Source organism: Channa argus, chromosome 22 (genome assembly GCF_033026475.1).
Source record: "Channa argus isolate prfri chromosome 22, Channa argus male v1.0, whole genome shotgun sequence".
NCBI lineage: Eukaryota > Metazoa > Chordata > Actinopteri > Anabantiformes > Channidae > Channa > Channa argus.
This window is the reverse complement of record NC_090218.1, coordinates 10,236,507-10,259,268: the sequence shown is the minus strand read 5'-3', so window position 1 is coordinate 10,259,268 and position 22,762 is coordinate 10,236,507. Positions and strand designations below refer to the sequence as shown.

Genomic DNA, 22,762 nt, shown 5'->3' with positions numbered 1-22,762 from the left:
CGGCCTGGTCTTGTTCTATATTAGCCCCCAACCTTCGATCTCTCTCCCTCTCTCTCTCTCTCTCTGAGCCAGTTTCTCTTTAATCTTCAGGACATGTTCCCATTGATGGGCCTATTGATTTGATGTTGCGCCAGCTGCTTTTATCTTCAGGAACTCAAAGAGGTGTTGGCAAGAAGAGATGCACTCCCCAGCAGGTTTAACGGTGCAGAGCTACTGTCTGTGCCTTAACGTGGGATGGTTGGGGCCCTGCAGACAGGTCGAGAGGTGATTTATTGAGTTTGGACATCTTTTAAAAAAATCACTTTGAGGAAAGATGTAGCGTTGCTGACAGTTTTAGCTGTAAGTTTGTCATTATCACCTTTAACAAGTTAAAAAAAAAAACCTGCATATTTTGCAGTGGAATCTGTGAGTTTAAGTTAGGGACATTTCATTATAAATTAGGGACTATATCTAATAAATTCCAACGTTCAACCCCGATACCGAGGTTGCAAACCCAAACCAAATCAAAGTGGCACCATCTGCACACAAACCCTGTGTGAGAAACCGATGTTGTTAAGGACGCTACAATTAGCCAAGTGCACATTCAACATGCAGGGTTTGAGAAATGACATCTTTGAGTATTTTTGTTGATACACGTGTAACATTTTAAGCTGAAAGACTGGGGATTCACAACCTGTGCTGAGGATTTCAACATCGCCCCACTGGACTCATTTGTGCGCACCGGGAGAGCAAAGCTAGGGCGCTACCATCGAGCTGACCACACGTGGAGCTCGTCCAAAACCTCTGAGAGAGTTGGCTCGGGTGCATTCCACCACAGAGTTGCATGCACAGGCCCAGGGGGGCTCCCCATCGTGTGTGTGTGTGTGTGTGTGTGTGTGAGTTTGCCCTGCATCATAATGTTCACGTTTAAGTATATGTACCCGTTTTTGTCTGCATGTCCTCCCGTGGTTTAGCAGTTCCTGCCAAGCTGCCTGGCTGGATGTCAGGAGGAGTTGATATTCAGCTATCGATCATCTGTACTAATAACATGGTGACTTATCCAAAGTGTATAATTATCACCCTTAAAAAAAAAGTGGCTGATTCTACTTAGGCTACGCTGACTTTTAAATCGGCTTTTGACATCTGCCAAATCCATCCTTGTCTTTGTGCATCTCATTTAAGAGCTAACTCCATGCACCTTAAGGTGCAAATCATCAGACAGGCTTCCCTTTGGGCATCATGTGGGAACAAGCATTTGATTTTCTGTGTCAGACGCTCCCCAAATGTTCCGTCTCAGGACCTGATAAGATGTCTGTAAGGTTTCCTCCACAGCTGTGGTGGAAACCCAGGCAGCAGGAGTCGCAGGTAATGACTGAAGGACTCTTCAACACATTTCCCACAAACACAACTTAAGTTATCGTGTGTTAACTGTGATGTAGGAAAATGCTTTATTCTCCACAGGAAATCAGATACAAAACGCTACTTTACCTTGATGATGACAGAAATTAATTATTGTATATGACAGTAAGTGAAGAAAGTGAAGATCAGGGCCAGCAGGAAACATTTATGCCCGTTCTCATTATTGTTCACATAATTCTGACATTTGTCCTCAGAATTCCGGCTTTAAACCAAGAACAAAAAGTTGCGATTACAAGTACATGGTCAGAATTAAGTTGGATCTCAAAGATTAAACTCTCTCGTTCTTATTTTTTGAAGTAAGAAAGTCAGAACCATAATCTTTAAAGTTCAGGGGGAAAGAACCGAAGTTTCATAAGAGTATGTACTGACCTTTAGAGTGTATTTAGCATGAAATAAGAGCTGCACACTTATCTTACAGTGTAACCCAGGTCACGCTGGTTCAAAGGAGAGAGACTAGAGTTAAGCCCAAGACTTAAGTATATGTATTTATAAGCACCTCAATAAACCAGCTTAAAAAAAAAAAAAAAAGAAAAAAAAAACTATTTTGGGACATGTTCATTTTTTTAATGTTATACACCATCAAAGCACAAAAAATATATATATATATCATGTGTTTAAAAGATTCCTTTAGAGGGTCCTACTTTATTCTTGTCACTCATCCATTCAGCCCTTCCTCTCATCTTTGCATTCTTCTGTTCATCCCTGCATCATTTTTAATCCATCGCTCTTTTCTGATGTTTGCGTCTGTGGTCAGCTGAATTGTTTAGTCGTGATTTGTAACGTAAATCTGTGGCTGTGTATGAAAGCACTGCTCCCTCTGGATGCCCCATGAGCACACACACACACACACACACACACACACTCCAACCAGCAGCTGCCTGGCTCTGCTCCTACCAAGCTATAATTGTTCCCGGGCCTCCCGTCTCTCGGCGCTGGTCCACCCGAGCCAAGCGGCTAACCATCAGCAGCCTTAATGGCTCGCTTCGCCTCTAGGCTCCAACCACCCTACGATGGCGCCGATAGTCTCCACACAACATAGCACGATTAAAAACACGGACGCATGTTCCACTTTGACGTGATTTAGTCGTGTACGCACCAGAGAGCGTTGCTGTGAAGTAAATGCGGCCTTCAGCATGGAAGAGGCGCGATTTCCTTTTTTCAAAACACGACTCAAATGAAACAACACATCACTCGTCAACATATTACAAACGCCCCATCATCACAAGCTCCTGGAAACTAAAAAACCTCTTTAATTTGATCATTTTTTCTTAAAGTGTTAACTGGGAAACAGTTCGACCCCCTCGGCTAACAAAGAAACTGTTGCAGCAACATTTGCGGGCAGTAAACCAGCCTGTGGCTCGTTTTTTGGACATTATTAATCCCGTTAAAGGTCCAAAAATCCAATAAGACAGGCTCTGTCTGCAGCTCCCCCTTCCTATCTCTCTCTCTCAATCGTTTAATCTCATTCCAAAAGAAACATGTTGAGGAACCAACAAACCAAGCATCTCCACTCCCTCCCTCCCTCCAGCTGCTGCATGTGATGGCGCTGCGAAGCATGAACAGGCTCAGTTCACTGATCAGAGTCCATGATTTTTCCATAACTTCAGCTCAACCACCACCGACGTGTCAGGAGATAATTTCGTGTTGTGCAACAAGTTGTTTTCCTCCAATTTCCTCAACTTCTTCTCTGCTCTGCTGCTCATCTGTTATTTCACGCAACACTCTTAACACCTGGAAAATGAGTCCTGAAACCTGACGTCTTTCTGCGACATCAAGTGATGAATGTGATCATCTGGACCATCTTGAGCTTCCTCCACCTTGACTGTCTGGTTTTTAAGTCTCAAATGCATCTAATGCATCCACAGGAAGCAAAGCAACATCTGAAAACATCATCAACTGATGCACAGAATAAAAGAATCTTTGATCTGATGCCCCCCCCCCCTTTAAAAAAAAAAAAAAAAGGCTCATCAAACATCTCAAACGCGCAACTCTCAACAATTGCACTGTTGCTATTTGTGTTGTTTTTTGTTAAAAATAATTTTCCATTGTGCGCAACTGCGCAAACTAATTTCTCCTTGTTTGAAACAGCAAAAAAAAAAAAAAAAAAAAAGGAGATGCAGTTGAGCAAGTAAACCTTCAAAATTTTCCACCAACAACACAAGCACAAGAGCAGCAAACAGTTAGGGAGGAGCGGTGTGTGTGTGTGTCTGAGTGTGTGTGTGCACTGTTCAGGTGACAAGACTGTATTTTCCATGGTAAGCCACAACAGGCCTAACTGTACACAACGAACAGAGACACACGCACACACGCACACACACACACACAGACAGACGTGCACTAGAGAAAGTGAGAGAGCGCTGCACACAGAGAAGGTCCTTAGCATCAATATACAATTAAACTTTTGCCCTCAGCTTTTTGTAGTTTTGTGAAACTAATCAAATTCTCTGCCATCAAACTCCTCAGCTCCACTCTGATGATCATCTTATTCTTGTCAGAAATAAATACAATAGTCATCTTTGTAATATGAAGGCTGACAATACCAGAAAGCTACAATACATAAGAGGAATGAAAGGGGGGGGGGGTTATGAGTTTTTGGATGGAAAGGGATATTTTTCTTATTATATAACATTTGTTGTCTTAGAGGAAATAAAACAGTAACTACCTGTTAATGTTAAATGTTATTATTCTTGCACTTATTTTTTATTTTGTAACAACAACAACTAAAAAAAATAATAATAATTTTAAAAAAAAAGTTAAAATTAACATAAACTTTACTATTTTAAATGTGTTTATCCTTAAAATTCATTTGGCCTCGATATGCTTCAGATCTTGTACGTGTACCGAGTCATTTTCTGAATGAGGATGTCTCATCTCGGGATCTCTCTGTCTAAACAAAGTAAGGGAGTCTCCAGGGACGTATGGGGACTTTCTCTCCCTGTGGTGAAATTCACAAAAAAGAATGAATAATTAAATAAATAAATAAATACATACATACATACATACATAAAAAAAAGAGACAGAAAAATAAATCAGCAGTTCCTGGCTTCCTCTAATCAAAACAGCATACCACCGACTTGATGTGTAGCTAATGGCTTCTTAATTGAAACCAGTTTTACCACCATTGGCCTGGGATTAATGTGACTGTGGGGGGGGGGGGGGGGGGGGGGGATCAAATGGAGCCTGGATGGCACTATGGTCTGCACTGCTCGTTTGTGACAGCGTCAGAGTTATGGCTGCGTTTAACTGGTGGAGGATAAAGAGCGACAAAGGGCAAAAGAAGTACTGCGACCGTCACCTCGCTGTGCAGCGCCGCAGGGAGTCCTCTGTGCTCCTGACAATGAGCTGACGGACTGCGCCTGCCGTCAGTCTGCTTCTGTCTGGAGGGGGAGGCGGGTGTTTCAGCAAGGGGACCCAAAAAAAAAAAAAAAAAAAATGTCACAGAGCGGAGCCCGTCTGTCTAAACGTCTGTCTGACGGAAATTAAAGAACAGAACGAACAAAAATGAAAAGGCCAATCAACGGCGCCTGGATACAGACTTTGATCAAAACAACTTCTCATCTGTGCGTCACATTTATTGTCTGTTTGTTCATCAGGAACTTGTGTTTTTGTGGTTGCAACAATCAGATTCTGAGTTCATTTGGCCAAAGACACACTGGACACTTACGCTGACATGCTAAAAAGTTTGACTTGATGTTGGTGCAGTAGTGAAGAATGCAGCTGCTCGGTTGTACAAACAGCTGTTTTTCATACTGTACTTTCCCTGTATTTCTACTAACATGCAGAAAGTGTAAGAAATAACTCCTCTACACAGAAACCAAAACCTGGGATTTGATCAATATGACTGATATTTTCTTTTCAGCAGAAGTTAGTTTACATGTCTCCAGATCTACGGGTAGGGGGCTCTGCTGAAATACAAACTGTAGCAGATGCACTCTGAAAAAAAAAAAAAAAAAAAAAAAAAAAAAAAAAAAAAAAAAAAATTCAAACTTGCAAAACACTACAACACTGGTTAATTACGACTGGTGACAGATGACGATCGTTCATCCCAAGGACGTAGAACACAGGGAGGAATCCAACTGGGGCTCAAACTGTTGGACTTTCATTTTAATGTTAAAGGTGACTCGAGAGCCCAAACCGATTTGCACCAAAACCACGGAGAGACAACAAAGCATGCTGCATGTGGACCTTCAAATGAACTACGGATCTGATGGAAACCTGACAAGAAAAATTGAATGTGGCTAAAGGATTAAAGGTCTAAACCTCTGTAGCCCAACTACTGCAGTTTGACAAAAACAAAAAAGGGACCTGCACACGCCGTCCACTGCTGCAGTTCTTCTGCCCACTGTGAAAACGACTTTCGAGATTGAAATTAACCCTGGATTTGTGCTTCTCTTTCCTTGAGTGCGGTGGTGAAACGGTTAAAGGTGTTCTTAAGGTGTAGGAGTCTGTTTCAACTGGGGCTGTGGTTTTGTTTTACCAGGTGCACAACGCGGTTACCAGCTTCTCATTGTTTACTGCTAACTCCCTTCCGCTACTGCACTTATCTACTCTTCCTTCACTGTTCTCTCTCTTACTATCAATCTTTCATTTTCTCTTCGTCTCCTCTGCAGCCACTTTCTCCAGGCCCTCCATCATCTTTTTTCCTTCCATCTGATCGACCTAATCTGTACCCGTCTGATAAATCAGATGATGTGTTTCTTTTGTTCATCACTTCCTGCCCACCCACCTCTTCCCTTTCATCTGTCCTTGGTTTGCATACAGTGTTTCCCACACACATGTCCTGTACTATGTGCAACACCTACACTCTTACACACGCCCACACACACACACACCCCAACCACACTGCAGTGCACATCACAGTTGCTCTAGTTTTTGTTTGGGGCCCTCAAAATGCTCACACAAGCCAATTTACCACAATTGTTGTTCTCTCTCTCCCCCCCCCCCCCCCCCCACACACACACACACAGACACACAAACACACACACACACACACTAAAAATGCTTTATGAGCTCCACTACTTTGTGAAAACAAACACGCTGCCTGTGACTGCCTGGGTTCGTCATTAACACATCATGTTTTATCCATCTTGCACTGCTTCTCGTGCCTCCTTTTCTCTTTGTTAACCCCGTCTCTTCCTCCGCAGAGACAACATCACTGCGCCTCGTTTCCTCAAGGCCACCTCTTTTTTTTTTTTTTTTTTTTTTAAAACCCTGACGCAAGCATCAGAAGTGCAATCAACGTTTTCCCCGTCTTCTCGCTCCATCACAGACCAAAGGGCCGGTGTTAAAGACTGCGCAGCCATCGCGTGTCTGTCTGTGTCTTTGCGTGAGTGTTGCATCTCTTAGATGCCTCAGGGTTTTCTCTGTGTAGACATGCAGACAAGGTTCCCATGGCCACAAAATGTGGGGATGGGTGCCTTTCCATATGCCACAAAAGAGGGAGGAACAAAGGTAGGAAATCAATTTGACGCATGGCCGAGCTCCTTTTGAGGAAACCTGTTGATGAGGGAATTCCTCCCTCTCTTTTCTGGCCTAAAAACGACATTAACACATGGACCCAGTGCCAAAACATATGAGCTTGCACACACACACACACACACACACACACACACCTCGAGCAGTAGGCTGCTACACATGCATCTGGGAATCTTTTCCAGCACCAACATGGTCATTTTAACATCAAACTACTTCTAATTAATAACTCACTTAGCTGCGGCTACATTACCTCCAATCAGATTGAGCTCATTCTGATTAATGATATCAACTTTACTCTTTACGCAGACGCCGATCTAATCAGATGTGCAAAGCATTTAATCAGAATAGAACTTGACATGCATAGAGTTGTTCCGCCAGCTGTTCAATCTGCTGGAAAATCAATACAACAACAAGTGTTTTTCCACCTTTGGTGGTTTATTCAACAGACGAAAACAAGCAGGATCCCCAAAGAATTTTCCTGTCTATCAGATTATCAAATGGATTTTTTATTATTTATTTTTGTCCTTTCAGCTTATCCCCCCCCTGAGTTCAGGGTCGCCACAGCGGACCATTGTTCGCGTGTGGATTTGGCAGTTTTATTTTGTTTTGTTTTTTTAACGCTGGATGCTGGGCTTGGACCTGCGCTGCACAGCTGGGGATGGGAAGGGGCTGTTGGGCGTTCAGCGTGTTGCCCAGAGACATTTTTAAATTTAGAGGACATTTTTATTGTGATTCAGCCCTTAATCTGATCATCACTGAAATATTTGGCCATGTAAACATAGCACTTTTAGTTTTTCTTGCCCTGGATTAGCCAAAAACAGGCGTTCACATCCAGCGGTGGGGAGCAACCGGGATCACTATGCAGCAGTCAGTAACCACAATGACATTCACTTGCATCAGGCTTTTTAACACGGACACCCATCATCAAAACTATTATGCAACATCAAAAAGCCTATTCTGGCCCCTTTAAAGCAACATAAGCACTACAATGGTTAAATTGTACATGTAGCATGCTTGTAAAAGAACTGGACAGACAAAAGGCATCTTGCACAAATGTGTGCATGTAAATGTGCACTCCATTAACTAAAGCAGAGAAACAAGAAGAATCAAATACTATTCCTCATCTGTTAAACTGCTGCTGTGTGTGTGTGTGTGCGTGTGTGTCTGCATGCACATAGTGGAAGAAGGAAGTGAAGAGGTTGAATGCTGTGTACACTAAGAGGACTTGTGAGCATAGGTTTGCTTCTCTGTGTAGCAAGTGTGTATGTGTGATAGCAGTTTTACTGGTGTATTTTGCTTGTGTGTCATGCGCATGAACAGAGTGTGAAGGCGGAGGCGGCTTCCTTCCCCTCCGCAGATGAGTATCATATGAGGGAGGATTAGACTTTCTGCCCCCGTCTATGTGTGTGCACACATGTGTGCTTGAGATCACAGCCATGTGTGCTGGGCTGCCTCATGCGGCTGTGGAGGCTCCAGCTGGTCTGGGCAGAGCCACGGGCACGGAGTGGGGAGGGGAGGGAGGAGGACGGGGGTTAAGTTTCATTTGGCGGACTATTTTTACGAACACTATTTTAATAAAGTGCACATTAACGTGACGATGATGAAGGTCTGCTGTGGAAGCTGAGGTTTTGGTTGGTGGGATGAGTGGAGAAGAGGCAGAGGGTATTACAGGACATTATCAATTACTACCATCAACCAACTAAAAATACTGCGTGGTGTGTTCAGTCACACCATAAAAGCTCATGACAACAAAACCTAATCCACCAAAGCCTTTCTTGCCTTTTTGAGAGTCAGTGATCAGGTAAAGTGACCGTGTCACTCAGATCGTTGACTAACTAGCATGTCCGACAAGACCGGTGAACACACGAGCAAAGAGAACCACAAGTACACACTTAGGTCACTTATCTAAGCAAAAATATCAGAGTACTAGGAAAAGTCCTGCGTTCAAAATGTTGCTTAAGTAAACAATGTTAATAAATGACTTTGTACGAAATTTGTTTCACATTAGTTATGTTATTATAATATAATATTTATGCATTCATCGCATTGATGTTGGAGTTTACCGTGACCTCGCATGCTTTTTTTGAGGACCAAATGTTTCTAAGAATTTAAGATACTTTACACACTGCAGGGTCGGCAGTGAACTTCAGAGTCTAAGGACTTTTCTTGTGCCAGGAACTAAAATCCAGAACCCTTCCCTGAGGTTGAAGCCCCTCACGCTCATTGTGCTTTGGATTTCCACAGCGAATAAGGCTGCTGATGTCTCACAGCACTACAGTTGGTCACTTTCTAAAATGACCGGTGTGTTAAAAGCTGCACAGTATTCGACTATGTGACTCTGGAACCAACTATAATTACTAGTTTCTCTATGGAAGGAACAAGTAGAAGAAAGAGCAAACAAGCTTTTATTATTATGCGTGTTCCGTTTTATTAATTACATTTTCAAAAGGCGACTACGAAATAACTTTAGTGAAACAAATAGTAGCAGCGAAGTAGCAGAAATACTATTTCTGCTACTTCGCTGAGGGTCGCCACAGCGGATCATTTGTCCGCTTGTTTGATTAGGCAGTTTTTACGGCGGATGCCCTTCCTGACCCAACCCTCCCATGTTTCTACCGGGCTTGGGACCGGCACTGCACAGCTGGGGATGGGCTGCTGGGGGTCAGTGTCTTGCCCAGGCACTGAATACTTTGACATGTGGTCGGGGAAAAGCGGGGTTTGAGCCTCCCACCCTATGGTCGGTGGGCGGCCACTCTACCAACTGAGCCACTGCCGCCGCCTGTGAAGTAGCAGAGAATGAAACTACTCAAAACAAAGAAAAAACTGTACCTAGCCACTTTCCAGTGATAATACATCCAACAAGTCAATTTTTATTTAAAAACGCAGCTACAATTCTGAAATCATGTGATACCTTGCACTACACTTCATCTGTCTTCTTTCTTTATTTTTATCAAATTTTTCTCCAATAAAAGCTAAACATTGATACAACAAAGCAACCAACACTGTGGATTTAAGCAGCAAAAAGCTACTTTGCTGCTCCCGTCTCTGCTTTAGGCAGGTAAAACCAATAATGTCCCTGTAGTTGCAGTAGCATTAGTAGTGATTGCTGTAACAGTACTTTGTAACACATTTGTGTATCACGCTTTAACCGTCATATTTTGAAGGGGAAGTGAATAATGTTGATCAAAGATTATTAAGTTAGAGTTTTGAAGTTGTTGGAAGAAGGAAAAACAACAGCAGAGCATCTGCAGAAGAAATTTGCAGTGGTCTGTTCCACGTCAGAGGTTTTTCGGAGTCCAGACAATAATAGAAATTCGCGTATTTTTGTAAGACTTGACATTCATGCTGACACAGGAATAATCCAGAATAACGACAGATGAATGGCGGTAGCTTTATGAAAAAGGAAACACTGTCATGTGCGCATGGTCAACTGACTGTGGGTGCAAACAGTAAAAGCCCCAGCACATGGGGGAAGGGGGCAAACAGCGTGTGGCTGTAGGCTTGTAAAATCTTAAAAGCAACGTGAGTGGAGACGACTGACTCTTGTACATTTCACATGTGCTGGTTTTGTTTAGCGGACAGGTGTGTGCGATGGTCCAAACAAGATAACAGTAAAAAAAGTTACCTTCCCGTCAGTGCACACATTTAATCTCATGTTTGACTTTCACCTGTTTAACTTTAATGCACGTCATACTTGTTTAACCTGTAGACTTCCAAAGGCTGCTTTTCTTTTTTGTTTTGTTTGCTTCTTTATGTCAAATTACGATAAATTAAACTAAAGTTCATTCCTGGCTTTGTATCTGTGCCTGGGATTTATTCCTGTTATGTCTTTGATATGGTTCAATAGGATTTCCTCTTTTGACTTTGAAAAGTACAGGGTGATAGTGTATGATTAATCTAGACTGGGGATTTGTGAAACAGGCTCATTATTGACAGTAATAAAGAGGAAATGAAACAATACTTTAATTCCCACAGGTCATGTGATTTCTTAAAAATAAACAACAAAAAAAACCTCACTGAAACTCAGAGTATATTCAACAGAATGTCACTTGATTTCTTGCTAGACAATTAAAAACATGTCAGGAATCAGTCAACAAATAACCGGTGTGTGTTAGTGAGGCAGTGGAACACAGAAGGTTTCTAGATTTACATTCCCTGAGGCTTTTGATCTTTTTTTTTTATTTAATTTTTTTTTTTTTATTTGAACACTTTTAATAACAAAAGCTTGTGTTACCACATGTGCAGTGTCACTTCACATGAAAAGGCACATTCGGATGAGTATTGTGAAAGTCTTCGCTGACCAGGGACACGTGAGGGGGGCAGGGAGTCGACACGTTTCCACGCGAGTGTGGCCCACTAACCTACAAACCTCGAGATGTGGCCCTTTGAGTCTTTGTTAAACGACCAGTTGTAAACAATCCCAACTTAATTAATCGCAGCACGTAGCTCCGACTAATTACCACTGACTTGACTTTGCCTCATTTTATCGAGAGTCGAAACCAAAAATCCAGTTCCACTTAAGCAGATTCAGTCGCTCATAATGATGATGAATGAGGAGTCATGGTGTAATTCCTCAACAAACAAGTCTGTATTTGCAACAGTGAAGGCAGGAAGAAAGATCTCTCGTATTCTATTACCGACATCCTGAACAATTTTAACATTTCGCATGCATCATTAGTCCAATCTGAGGCATTCGAGCTACATAGAATTGACAACATCAAGAGTGCGGAGGTGTAATGTCATACTTTTATGAAATGATTTGTACATCAAATCGTTTTTGTCCAGTGATTGGATTCTGCTGTGTTTGGAAAGACAGCGTGACACGTCTCCCTGCTCTGCTCTGCTCTTCTACCATCTGCTACACTCTGCATCACCCTTTAGGTATTAGATACAACGATAAGTTAGAAGCTGTTTCCACTGAAAAGCTGTTGCATATTGTAACTTTAAACCACACGTCATAAGCCAGGTTCAGATAAACTATGCACAACTTTAAAACCAGAACCTAAAAAGGTATCAGAGTGCACTCGGACATATCATTCACGATATGAGATCTTATTCTTGGAGATAATATTCACGCTCGCAGCAATTTATGTGAATGAATGAATGACTATTATATATATATATATGTGTAAATGTGAATATTTTGATGCGGTGATGTGTGAGAGAAATGGTGTGATCACTGATTAACTACAAGCTGAGAATACACACATCTGGGAGGGCTGGACTGCTCGATCTATAAACAACCACTCTCTAGTTTCGCTCCACAGGCCAATGACTCACCTGAGTGCAACATCCCGCAACTCTCTCACACACACACACCCACACACCCAGACACACACCCACCCCTCAGACAAATACTGGGGCCCAAACAAAGAGTTTCCTCTCAAAACTTGCCCTTTTGTCTTCTTCTGTCTGAGTTTCTCACTTCCTCTCTTATTAGATTTTCTGTAAACAAAGCCTGTTGGGCTTAAATGTGACCAAGTGAAAGTGCTCAATGTTAAGTTTCCAGTCACATAAAAAAAAAAAAATTTAAATATTGCATTCAGCAAATTAACTAGCTGCAGCCCTAAATTATCCTACTTTTTCATCCTGTCACTGTCACACTGTCTGCTGAACAATGAACTGATGTGTTGTGAAGCAAAAAGTGACTCAAGCACAGTTCAACATGTCACAGCCCTCCAAACTACCAGTATAAACATGGGGGGGGGGGGTTACAGCATGAACATGGTTAGGAACGGCCATTTGAAAATGAAACTCTGCACTGTTTGTTTTTGTGCCTGATGGCAGTGAAAGGTAAAATGCTAATGGAAAAACAAAAAAAACACCCTCCAACATGTTTGACCTCTTAGCATCCTCTTGGTGACAGGAAGCGTGGGAGGAATGATGGGAAATGTGGTCTTAATTTCCAAGCAGTAACGACACCAAAACAATGAGATTACCAGCAGTTTTGAGTTTCTTTTTTTTTTAATTCTTCACTGCAGCAATGCATCGCTGCGAGATGGTGAACAGGGCAAAGCACGTGACATTTAGTCTGTATTAATGTGTCTGAATGCAAAAAAAACAGTTTACTGCTCTACTGTGATCCCCCTGGCCCACCTTCCCTGTGCACCGGAAAGAAATAAGTGGATGAATAATTACAGGTATAAACACCTCGGGGCCATCCAAAGGGTTATTTCCCCCCTTCTGATATTCGTTTAAACATTTCCGCCTCGTGAAATCATCTCCTGAACACTTTCTTTTAAGGTAGAAAGCCTGCTACTTCAAAGCCAGCAGGGCGATGAGGACACTCCTGTGGTCATTTGTATTTTAATTTCCCCCCCCCCCCCCCCCATAATGCTCCCTTTACCTCTGTCGCTTTCAACTCTTATCTGTACAGTCTATTTATCTGCCTTCATCCACATCTATTTTAATCTTTTGCTCACATTTCCATGTCCCTCCTCAAAGCAGCGGGGGCCCTACGTCTCCACCGAAGATGAAGTGAAGTAAGTCCACAAACACACACACACACACACACACACACACACACACACACACACACACACACACACACACACACACACACACACACACACACACACACACACACACACACACACACACACACACACACACACACACACACACACACACACACACACACACACACACACACACACACACACACACACACACACACACACACACACACACACACACACACACCTGGCTGCAGTAAACAGTTCATCCAATAATGAACTGCTTGTTATAAATAATAAATTAAAAAAAGACAACAAATTCAAACATTATACACGGTGTGTATGAGGAAAACCCTTCTCTTTTCTCATGATCTCCGCACAAAGAGCAAGGACTTGCTCGCTTGTTTGGCAGAGAGCAGTAATGGAGATCTGCTGTCCTGTAACAACCTCCTTTCACTCAATAATCTTAGAGATTACACAATAATCGTGCAACAATAGCACGTTAAGATGCTGCCAGCGCCTAGATCTGTAGCTCGCTCCCCAACATCAGTAAGTTTTTTTTTTTAAATGGGCAAGTAACATGGATTGACTTTTTGTATCGATTCATTTTAAAAACTCTTTTATAAAAAGGAGATGAGCGTTTTCCCTCCGACCCCAGCTTTCGTTGCCTTCTAGTGAAAGCTGCTTTTCTTTCAGGCCTCTTAAATCCGAGTGTCGGGGTCCTTATCGTAGACAGTCAGAGGCAGGGAGGCCCCACCGGCGCTCATCCCAGCCCCTGGGTCTCTACGAAGTGAGGATTAGGGAGGCCTCAGCCTGTGTTGCTGCCATTGTTTACCAAGTGACTGAGGGCTGGCTGAACAGCCCCTCCCCAGTTAACACTGCAAGACAATGGGAAACAAGGAAGTGTCACGATCCTGGAGACATGAACACACACATGCCGTCCCTTGATCAGGGGATACAAGGAAGAGGGGATTTTTGAGAGGATGCAAGGAAGAGGGAGGGAAGCATATGAAGATGTCTATGGGCTAAAAAGTTGACATTCAAGGGGAAAATCAATTCCACTAGTTTGCCTCAAATGATTTGGAAATTCTAACGCCACTCGTTTGGTGAAAGCCTTGAAGGGACATTTTTGAAAAACTTTAAAATCTTCAAAACACAGAGGCTGCGCCTACCTTTCCCAAACATGTGCACCATCACTGTGCTGCCTTCCTGTCAATTTTAGAATACTGGTCTGTGAAATGAGATGTCACAAGAGCAGGAAATTCCCCCAATCAAGCTCTTGATTGTGAAGCTGAACTGTTAAAACCACGACTTGTACATTCCAGCGATTACACCTAACGTGCTGTAAAAAACAAAAAAAATACGTTTTATAGAAACCTTTTACTGTTATCCCAAAGTATTGGGTTAATACAGTCAGCATTCAGCATTACAGTCAGCGTCCTGGCGCAGTGAGCGGGAAAGTGTTTCAGAGCGAGTGTGCCGTTTTCGAAGCTTGGTGACGTCTTCATGTGACCACAGCTTCCACATCACAGGGAGTTTCACAGCCTCTCTGACACTGAATATAACTAAGTCCAGCCAAATATCAGTTGCCTAATTTCTTCTCAATTCATAGAAGATTACCTGCCTACAGGTCTACACTGAGCGTTCAGTCAGTCCAACAAGTTTGATATCCAAAAACCTGCTTTCACTCAAACAAGTTAAAGCCTGATCATTGAAAGGCTATTAATAAAAACTAACCAGCAACTACTAACACAAAGGAGCCTCACTGCTTTCTGATCTGCTGTCATTTGTCGTGCTCGTGTCCTTTGGCAGTCTGCACTATTATGTGGACATGTTTCTGTCTCGCCTTTTTGACCAACTATCTGAAATATTTAGATCAGATTCATGAGGAGGTGCCACACAGTGTCTCTCCTCCCAGCTCCACTCAGCTTTTCTATATTCCTTTTTCTACTTATTCTCTGCCTGCTCTCTACAAAAATCCTTGGATATATAGCAGCATCAAACCTCTGCAGATCAACATAGTGTAATATATACACATCTGCCACAGATGAAACCTCTTTGAGCTGGTGGACACTCGGGAGGTTGCTCAAAAACATTTCAGGAGTGTGGACGATTTCCAACAAGTGGATCCTCCATGTGAGGCGTGATGCGCCTCTCCGACAGTCAAGAGGGACTCTTGAGCCATGCGTGAGTAAAGACAGTTGAATGGGAGGAAGGAGATGCACAGACAAGAAGACAGATGCAAAAGGAGTTAGGAAAATTGGGAGGATGCTGAAGAGAGAAACACACTTCGCTGACAACCCCTCCTCCTCTGGGGTTTGAGTCTTTGACACGACACACAACCTTCAAAAGCACTGTCTGCTGGTAATCCACAGCATCACACACACACACACACACACACACACACACACACGTCAGCACACAACACACATTGAACCTTATATAGATACAAAAGCCTAAGGAAATAAACTGGAGGAGCAGGCACACAGATACACACACACACACACACAGATACACACACACACACACACAGATACACACACACACACACACACACACACACACACACACACACACACACACACACACACACACAAAAAAACACTAATAACTTAGTGTGATGAACTTAAACAGTGAGCATGCACACAAATATATTACGCACTGGGTTACACACTCCGGATAAAGCTTTATCCAAAGACAACAAGCTGAGGGAGTTTAGTCATCTCTCTCAATCCCACAAATCTCCTTGTTTGGCCACTTCCTCTGAAAGGACAGCTGATAGCTCCATTAATATGACAACAGGGACATGTCCCCTGAAATGCTTTAATAGAAGAATTATTGCTGAATAGAATAACAGCCTCTCCAATATGCAGCTGCTGTGTAAAACACAGATTAGAAGCTTTAACATGTTAACACAACAAAACTATTTGAAAAAAGGCTGAGATTTATCATGAGTCTGGTTTGTATGAACATGGAAAATAACATCTTGTTAATCTTGTTCGGAACAACAACAACGGCTCTGGGAAACCTCCTTTATCAGAGTCCAGAGCATCACAGAAACACCCATAAAAAGGACCCAGACTTGTATAAGAAAAGGCAAAGTCACATCGCTCACCCACAATGGGCCTGTGGGACACAGGCATACAAATATTATAAATAATATCTAGATTTCAGTCATTCAGCTGATGCTCTCACAATGAGCTCAACAGTTTATGGGAAGACACAAAGCTTTTGAGAAACTTTTGAGTTTGTTTATGATGACAAGATTCAGTCTCCCACCGACTGACACAGGATGACTGTGTGGACGCAGAAAAAAACATTTTCATCACCATCGCCATTAATTGTTTCCTGCTCAATTGTTCAGCCTAAAAAAAAAAAAAAAAACACGTGTCTTCAAATGTCTAAAATCTGAAGATAAACAATTATGTAAATCACATTGAAACCAGAGGAGTTTTCATTGTTTTAAAACTCACTTCGAGTGCTAAGTGCTCAACTTTCTGAGTTACTGACCCAATATTTCATCTGTAAACAGAATAAAGATCCTTCAGCAGTGGATAAATGATTGCTCAGATTAAATAATCTCATAGATAGATAGAAGCTGCACTACATTAGCCACATTTTAATTTATTTTTTTTTGGGTGAATTAGCCTTTAAATCCACGTAATTAAGCTTGTAAATGAGAGAATATCAGAAACTCATCTGTCAGGGACAAACTGTCCGTGTTCCTGTGCATCAGACCAGCAGGCCTCATAACACTAATGATGAAACGATTAATCTGCTGACAGAAACATCGTCAACAGCTATGCTTTTATCTCCTTTAACGTGCTGCTTTTTCCACCATGGCTACGCTGACTATGTTCTGTTTGTCAGTGATGTGAAGGCGTCTTCGGCACTGGGAAATCACTATTATTTGACATTTTACCAACTAATGGATTAGTCAAACATGTAATACAGAGGCTGCTTTACTTCTAAGAAGTACCAGCTCTGTAAGGAACAAGCAGTGAAACTCTAATAGTGCCAAGACAGGACACCCAGACGTGAACACACACACACACACACACACACACACACACACACAGATGTAACATGTATCGCCTTGTCCATGTTAACGCCACAACACAAGGAGAATAAAACCCAAAAACAGCCCTTTTTTTTTTTTTTTTTTTTGTCAGTCGCCCAGACCTATAGTTTGCGATCCATCTCCTTCCATCCATAATCACCCCCCACCCCTCCTCAAACTCCCTTAAACCTCTATCCTCAGGGCTTTCAAGTGGCAGACAGGGCCTGAAATGCCGCTACTGCCTCACAACCAGCAGGGCTAATTACAAGGGAGGCAGCAACAAGTGAGCATTGTGTGGAGTCTCGAAGACACACATGGAGGGGGTGGGGGTGGGGGTGGTGGTGGTGGGGGGGGGGGAGAAAGTGCTCTTTATCTTGCCAACGCCAATACACCCCCTCCACCACCACCACCACCACCACCACCACCACCACACCCCTCCACCCCCATAAACCCTTCAGCAAAAACAATCTCTGAGAGGCTTTGCGGTTGGCCCTCCATAGCTGGAAGGAGCAGAATAGAATCGAAGAGAAGTGTACGAGGTGAAAGAGGTGGATGAGCGACAAAACCCCATTAACGCCAGGCCGGATGTACCAAGTTGTGCAAACATCAGTATAATGACGTTTAAGGAAATACGCTCTCTCTCGTGTTGGTGGTTAACTGAATTATATCTCAATCACGGTGAAGGTTTATGACGATCAGACTTGGGGAGAACGTGATTTGCTGGCAGAGGAACTGAGGCCCAGACAAACAGAGCTTCCGTTAATTCAGAGCTTCTCTCCAAATGAAAACAAATGAAATCACTGTCCTGTCCTTTCATTGGGTTAAAGGGCGGCTTCACCTTTTTTCTCCCAAGTGTGTCTTAAAACAACACTCAGCTTCCCATATGAACAAAGAAAGAGGTTCCTCCTGATCATACCGGTCATCAAAAGACCTCAATGAAAGTCAAAGTGGTCAAAATCCACAGTGCTTTTTCGACAGGATTTCCCTGTTGAATTGCGGTGGAAGGAAAGTATAAAGAAATAGGGAATATTGTACTAAAAACTTTGGAAGAAGTCCACTGAATGTTACTAATATGGAAGCTTAAAGCCCTTTACTGTCTTCAGATAAACATTTTAATACACTTTTGCACAAATATAGGACTGTGGTCTCCGTCGTTTACATAGGAAGCATCTTTTGGAGGATTCCCTTAAAGGCCTGAACGAATAGCACGAATGGTTAGAGCAAGTAAAACTTCTTTTAGTTTGCATGTGGGCACCTGACTGTAGTTTTTAGATACACCTGAAAAAACACGATTTCTTCTTTTCTGGCAGCTTAAAGTCGAACCGGAGGGAGAACACATGTATGACTCAAGTACAAGAGCACATTTTTAGTCAAGGTTGGGCACAAAGTAGGACTCGCACACTCCTATTGGGGCAGCTCAAGGTAGTTTTTTAAAAACTTATTCTACCGCCTTATTTGCAACCTTTCCACGATCCCCCTCCCACGACCGAACACTGGGCGATGACCCAGCCATCGAAGAGGACAGTGTTGTGCTTTTACTGATACATTACATTCCCAAATTCACCGTTTGACGCATTAGACCAGCCTGCAGCACATGCGAGCTCCCAAACCTGCATCTCTGCTGTTCAGCGATGCCTTGTCTACTAGAGCAAGGGGTTAATGCAGGCAACAGGATTACACAGCAACGTGAAAAATGAATTAGGCACATCCGCTCATGTTTGGTGCAATTAGTCGGCCTATCCATGGATATTGGTTCTTATGGGTGACTTGAAGGGATTTTAAGATTAATTTGTTAGGGCTGTCTGGCTGGATGAGTGATACTGCACAACTTGAAACTCTTCCACGAGTCTTTCTGATGTTTTAACAGCCATTAAGACGGCAACAAACCTCTTGTGATTCACCAGCAGTGCAAACAGATGGAAAACGTCATGTGGAAAAAAGGTTCACGATGACGAAATCCATCATATTCCAACTTCAGCGACGTCGTAAACAAAAAACAAGCTCCTTTTCTGGTTTCCCCCTCATGAAGCTGCGGCGCTTTGATTTAATGTGGCTGATTTAGTTTATAAAAGCAGTTAAAGGGGGAAAACAGCACAGTTCAAAGCCAAAGCCAAACTCAAACACATGTAAAGTTTGTGACTGATGTGAACAGCGCTGCCTTAAACTACAGGCCCGTTCAATCACTGTGTCGTCATTTGAAGGAGGTGAAGCTTAACACACACTTTAAATCTGATTTGTCAACAAAACACAAGAAAATCTGCATAAAAGGCACATGGTTGCAGAGAATATACCAAAGCCTTAGCATGCATATCATATTTAATGGGCAAAGATGGAGCTGATCTTTAAGCTGATGTGAGGGAACGTTTGATAAATTGCAGCAACGAACGCCCAAATATCATTACAAATAAGAAACATTTTAGTATCAAAAGGAGATGATTATACCATCCATCACATCAATAGTGAATTCTCTTTCAGCCAAAAATGTAAAATATATACACACACTAGCCAGCAGCCACAAAACATGTCCATCTAACTTTTAGTTTCCTTCGTCCTCAGCAGTGTTGAGATACTATAGCTACAGCATCATAAACTCCTAATAAAACCTCTTCTTGAAGGTCAGAACCAAACATTTGGACTTCATGCTTAATAATTCTAACAGTGGCCAAAATGCCGAACTGCACACACGGACAACTAAGGACCTCACACTGCCCACAGCTTCTAACACAAAACATCATCTGGCGATACAACAGCGACCAGAGCAGCGCACCCAGCGGGGGAATTCAAACCAAAGCACACTTACAGATGGAGAGACCGAGCTGTTGGGGAGGTAGGGGTCAGGCAGCATCAGGAATGGATAGCTGGGGTACGCCGGCGTCTTGTACATGCCTCCATCTTGCTGCTTCGACACTGAGATCACACATGGAAAAACAAGCACAGAGTTAAAAGCTTTAAAACGTGGCCATTTGTAATCGGGTCCCTGAAAGGACGGGCATCGGCATGGGACTGTTTTAAGATGAACTCAACTAAAATAAAAAAACAATAAAAAACAAAAAGCTAAATGACAGAAGCTGTGGATGAAAAGTGCTCACTCTCAATAAAAAGATTCAAACAAAAGCAGCCACTTACTCACACAATGCTGCATTTAAAACAAAAAACAAAAAACAAGAAAAACCTCACATCCGATAAAAATAATGTGCATACAAAGTAGGGCAACTATTTACAAGTGTGGCAGGTACTACATGTTATATCCTTGTATGAGCCCTGACAACTGTACTTGAGACAAAAGCGTTACAACCGTCACCTAGTCTGAGAGGCGTGAACTCCTGTAGCCTGTGTGTTAATTTATCGCTTACCACCAGCCATATTAAGTATCAGGGGGCCTCTGTGTGGGTCATCTAGAACTACCTGGTCTGTACAGACAAAGAAAGACAGAGACACACATACACACTTGACCTTTGTTATCGTTTCCACTCTAATCATTTGTCACTGCCGACTTTTCTGAAGGGGGAACGTGCTTTTATGACAGAATCTGAAATAATGTAATCACGCATCAGCATCATTTACAGACAGGGAGAAAACAAAAATAAAATCTGGAGTTTTCATTTTATTCTAAAAGACCCCCCACAAATGGACACATTTGATTACTGCTTTGCACAAAGGAAAACAATGTGGGGAGCTTCCACCCCCCCACTGCTTTTAGAAATGATTTAAACGTGTGGCAAAAAAAAAAAAAAAAAAAAAAAAACGCTAAAATCCCCTAATTTTCTCGCAAAATAATCCCAAAAAGCAAGCCGTCAATTCACAATGTTTTTAATGAACCATGAGATTTGTGCAGGTTGGAGAAAATATATTCAAACTATTTTATTCAAGTTGATGATGCAAACACAATTTTTTTTTTTTTTAGGGCCTAGAGACACACGGAGGTCACGTCTCCTGACATAAGCAGATATGTGACATTTAAAGGAGCTGCTTTCTACTTTAATCTCCCTTTTGGTGCTTGCTACTTAGAAACACACACAGAGGAAATCTCCCCACCAAGCTCGAGAGATCTGACACAGATAGCCGAGCGCTGAGGACGTGATGGACAGCTTTTGTGCAGAGCAGTGTACACCTGACAGTGTGTGTGTGTTTAGGTTTGTACTTCTCTTCTTACCCCCGTCGAGATGCTCCCGGTGTTTCTCAGGGAAGCCCCTCTGCTCTCCTTGCTGTCCGCGCCTGACCGCCTGGAAGGGACCGACAACAATTGCGCGTTCAAATAATGAGAGTAATAAGTTGAAGAAGAAGAAGAAAAAGGCAACACTCCCTAAATAAAAGCAAGCGTCAGACTTCAGAGAGACTTCACATGAACCACATGGGAACTTTTTGTGGAGTGTTTTTCTGCCTTGCGCCCTGGGAATTTGACTCATGGAGCGAATCACCTCGTCCACACACACACACACACACACACACACACACACATCCACTTTGTGCCACCTACCGCTGCGCTCGGACTTTGATTTATTTCCGACTCGTTCACCAAAGAGGACTTGAGGTCGGCCAGGTCTCTCTCCGTGAACGCGTTTTCTTGGATCTTCTCCTCCTGTTCCCCTTCGTCTTTAAACGCTATCATCTCATCATTGGCTCCCAGGTCGTCCCCGCCGCCGCTGCTCAGCTGAGGCATGTCTACTCGCCCCCTGCGCTATCAGACACTTTAAATAATAATAATAGTGATGATAACAATGATGATAACGAGAGGAAGAAGTGGAAGAAAAGACTCGCAGGAGTTCTCGGGTAAATCTCCTCAGTCAGTCTCCAAAGTGTAGAAACCTCCACCACAATGAGAAAAAAGTTGAGATGTGGCGTCCCCCGTCTGGCTGGTAGAGGACTAATGTTTCCCTACAACAGCAAACAGCTCATTTGAGCCCAAGACAAGGCGAGGAGTCCCGACATCAAAGGGCGCCGACCGGATGATTGACAGGACTGGTTGGGGGGGGTTGTACGATTGTTTCAGCAAAAAAAAAAAAAGGGCTGAGCCTCTTAAAGAGACATCACCGCCCCGAGCTCAGCTAAACCGGCATTATTCATGACTTCCAGGGGCGTGTTCACACCGTCCAGGGCCCCCCCCCCCACCTCGCCCCCGCCCCCGCCCCCCTCGCCTGGCTGCAAGTGTCTGCCGCTGCCCCCAAACTCCACCAAACAACAACAACAACAACAAGTACTCCAAGGTTCTGAGTACTTGCCTTGTACAAATATGGAGGACAGGATGTACTTTGAACCCGTACTTAATACCACAATGTAAAAAAGCGAAAACAAACAAGTAAAATACAAGTAAAAGATGCAGAATGTAACTGTAGTGAAAGTACAAGAGTATTAGCACAAAAAACATTTGAAGTAC

General features: G+C 42.8%; 1 protein-coding gene across 12 annotated transcripts in view; it reads right to left on the bottom strand.

Annotated features, from left to right (window-relative positions):
- tcf7 (transcription factor 7) overlaps window positions 1-22,449 on the bottom strand; it is a 64,543-nt gene extending 42,094 nt beyond the window's left edge. For 2 of the 12 annotated variants that reach the window (XM_067491379.1, XM_067491389.1), the window contains exons 1-3: window positions 21,866-22,442; window positions 21,542-21,611; window positions 20,189-20,295 (exon numbers count right to left, since the gene is read on the bottom strand). In XM_067491379.1, coding sequence (XP_067347480.1) covers window positions 20,189-20,295; window positions 21,542-21,611; window positions 21,866-22,048 — 360 coding nt within the window. In that variant the 5' untranslated portion in view covers window positions 22,049-22,442. Of the gene's footprint in view, window positions 1-20,188; window positions 20,296-20,514; window positions 20,655-21,541; window positions 21,612-21,865 lie in introns of those variants that run through there. The other 10 variants (XM_067491380.1, XM_067491386.1, XM_067491385.1 and 7 more) reach the window with 9 other exon arrangements.
- Window positions 22,450-22,762: the final 313 nt, after the last annotated feature.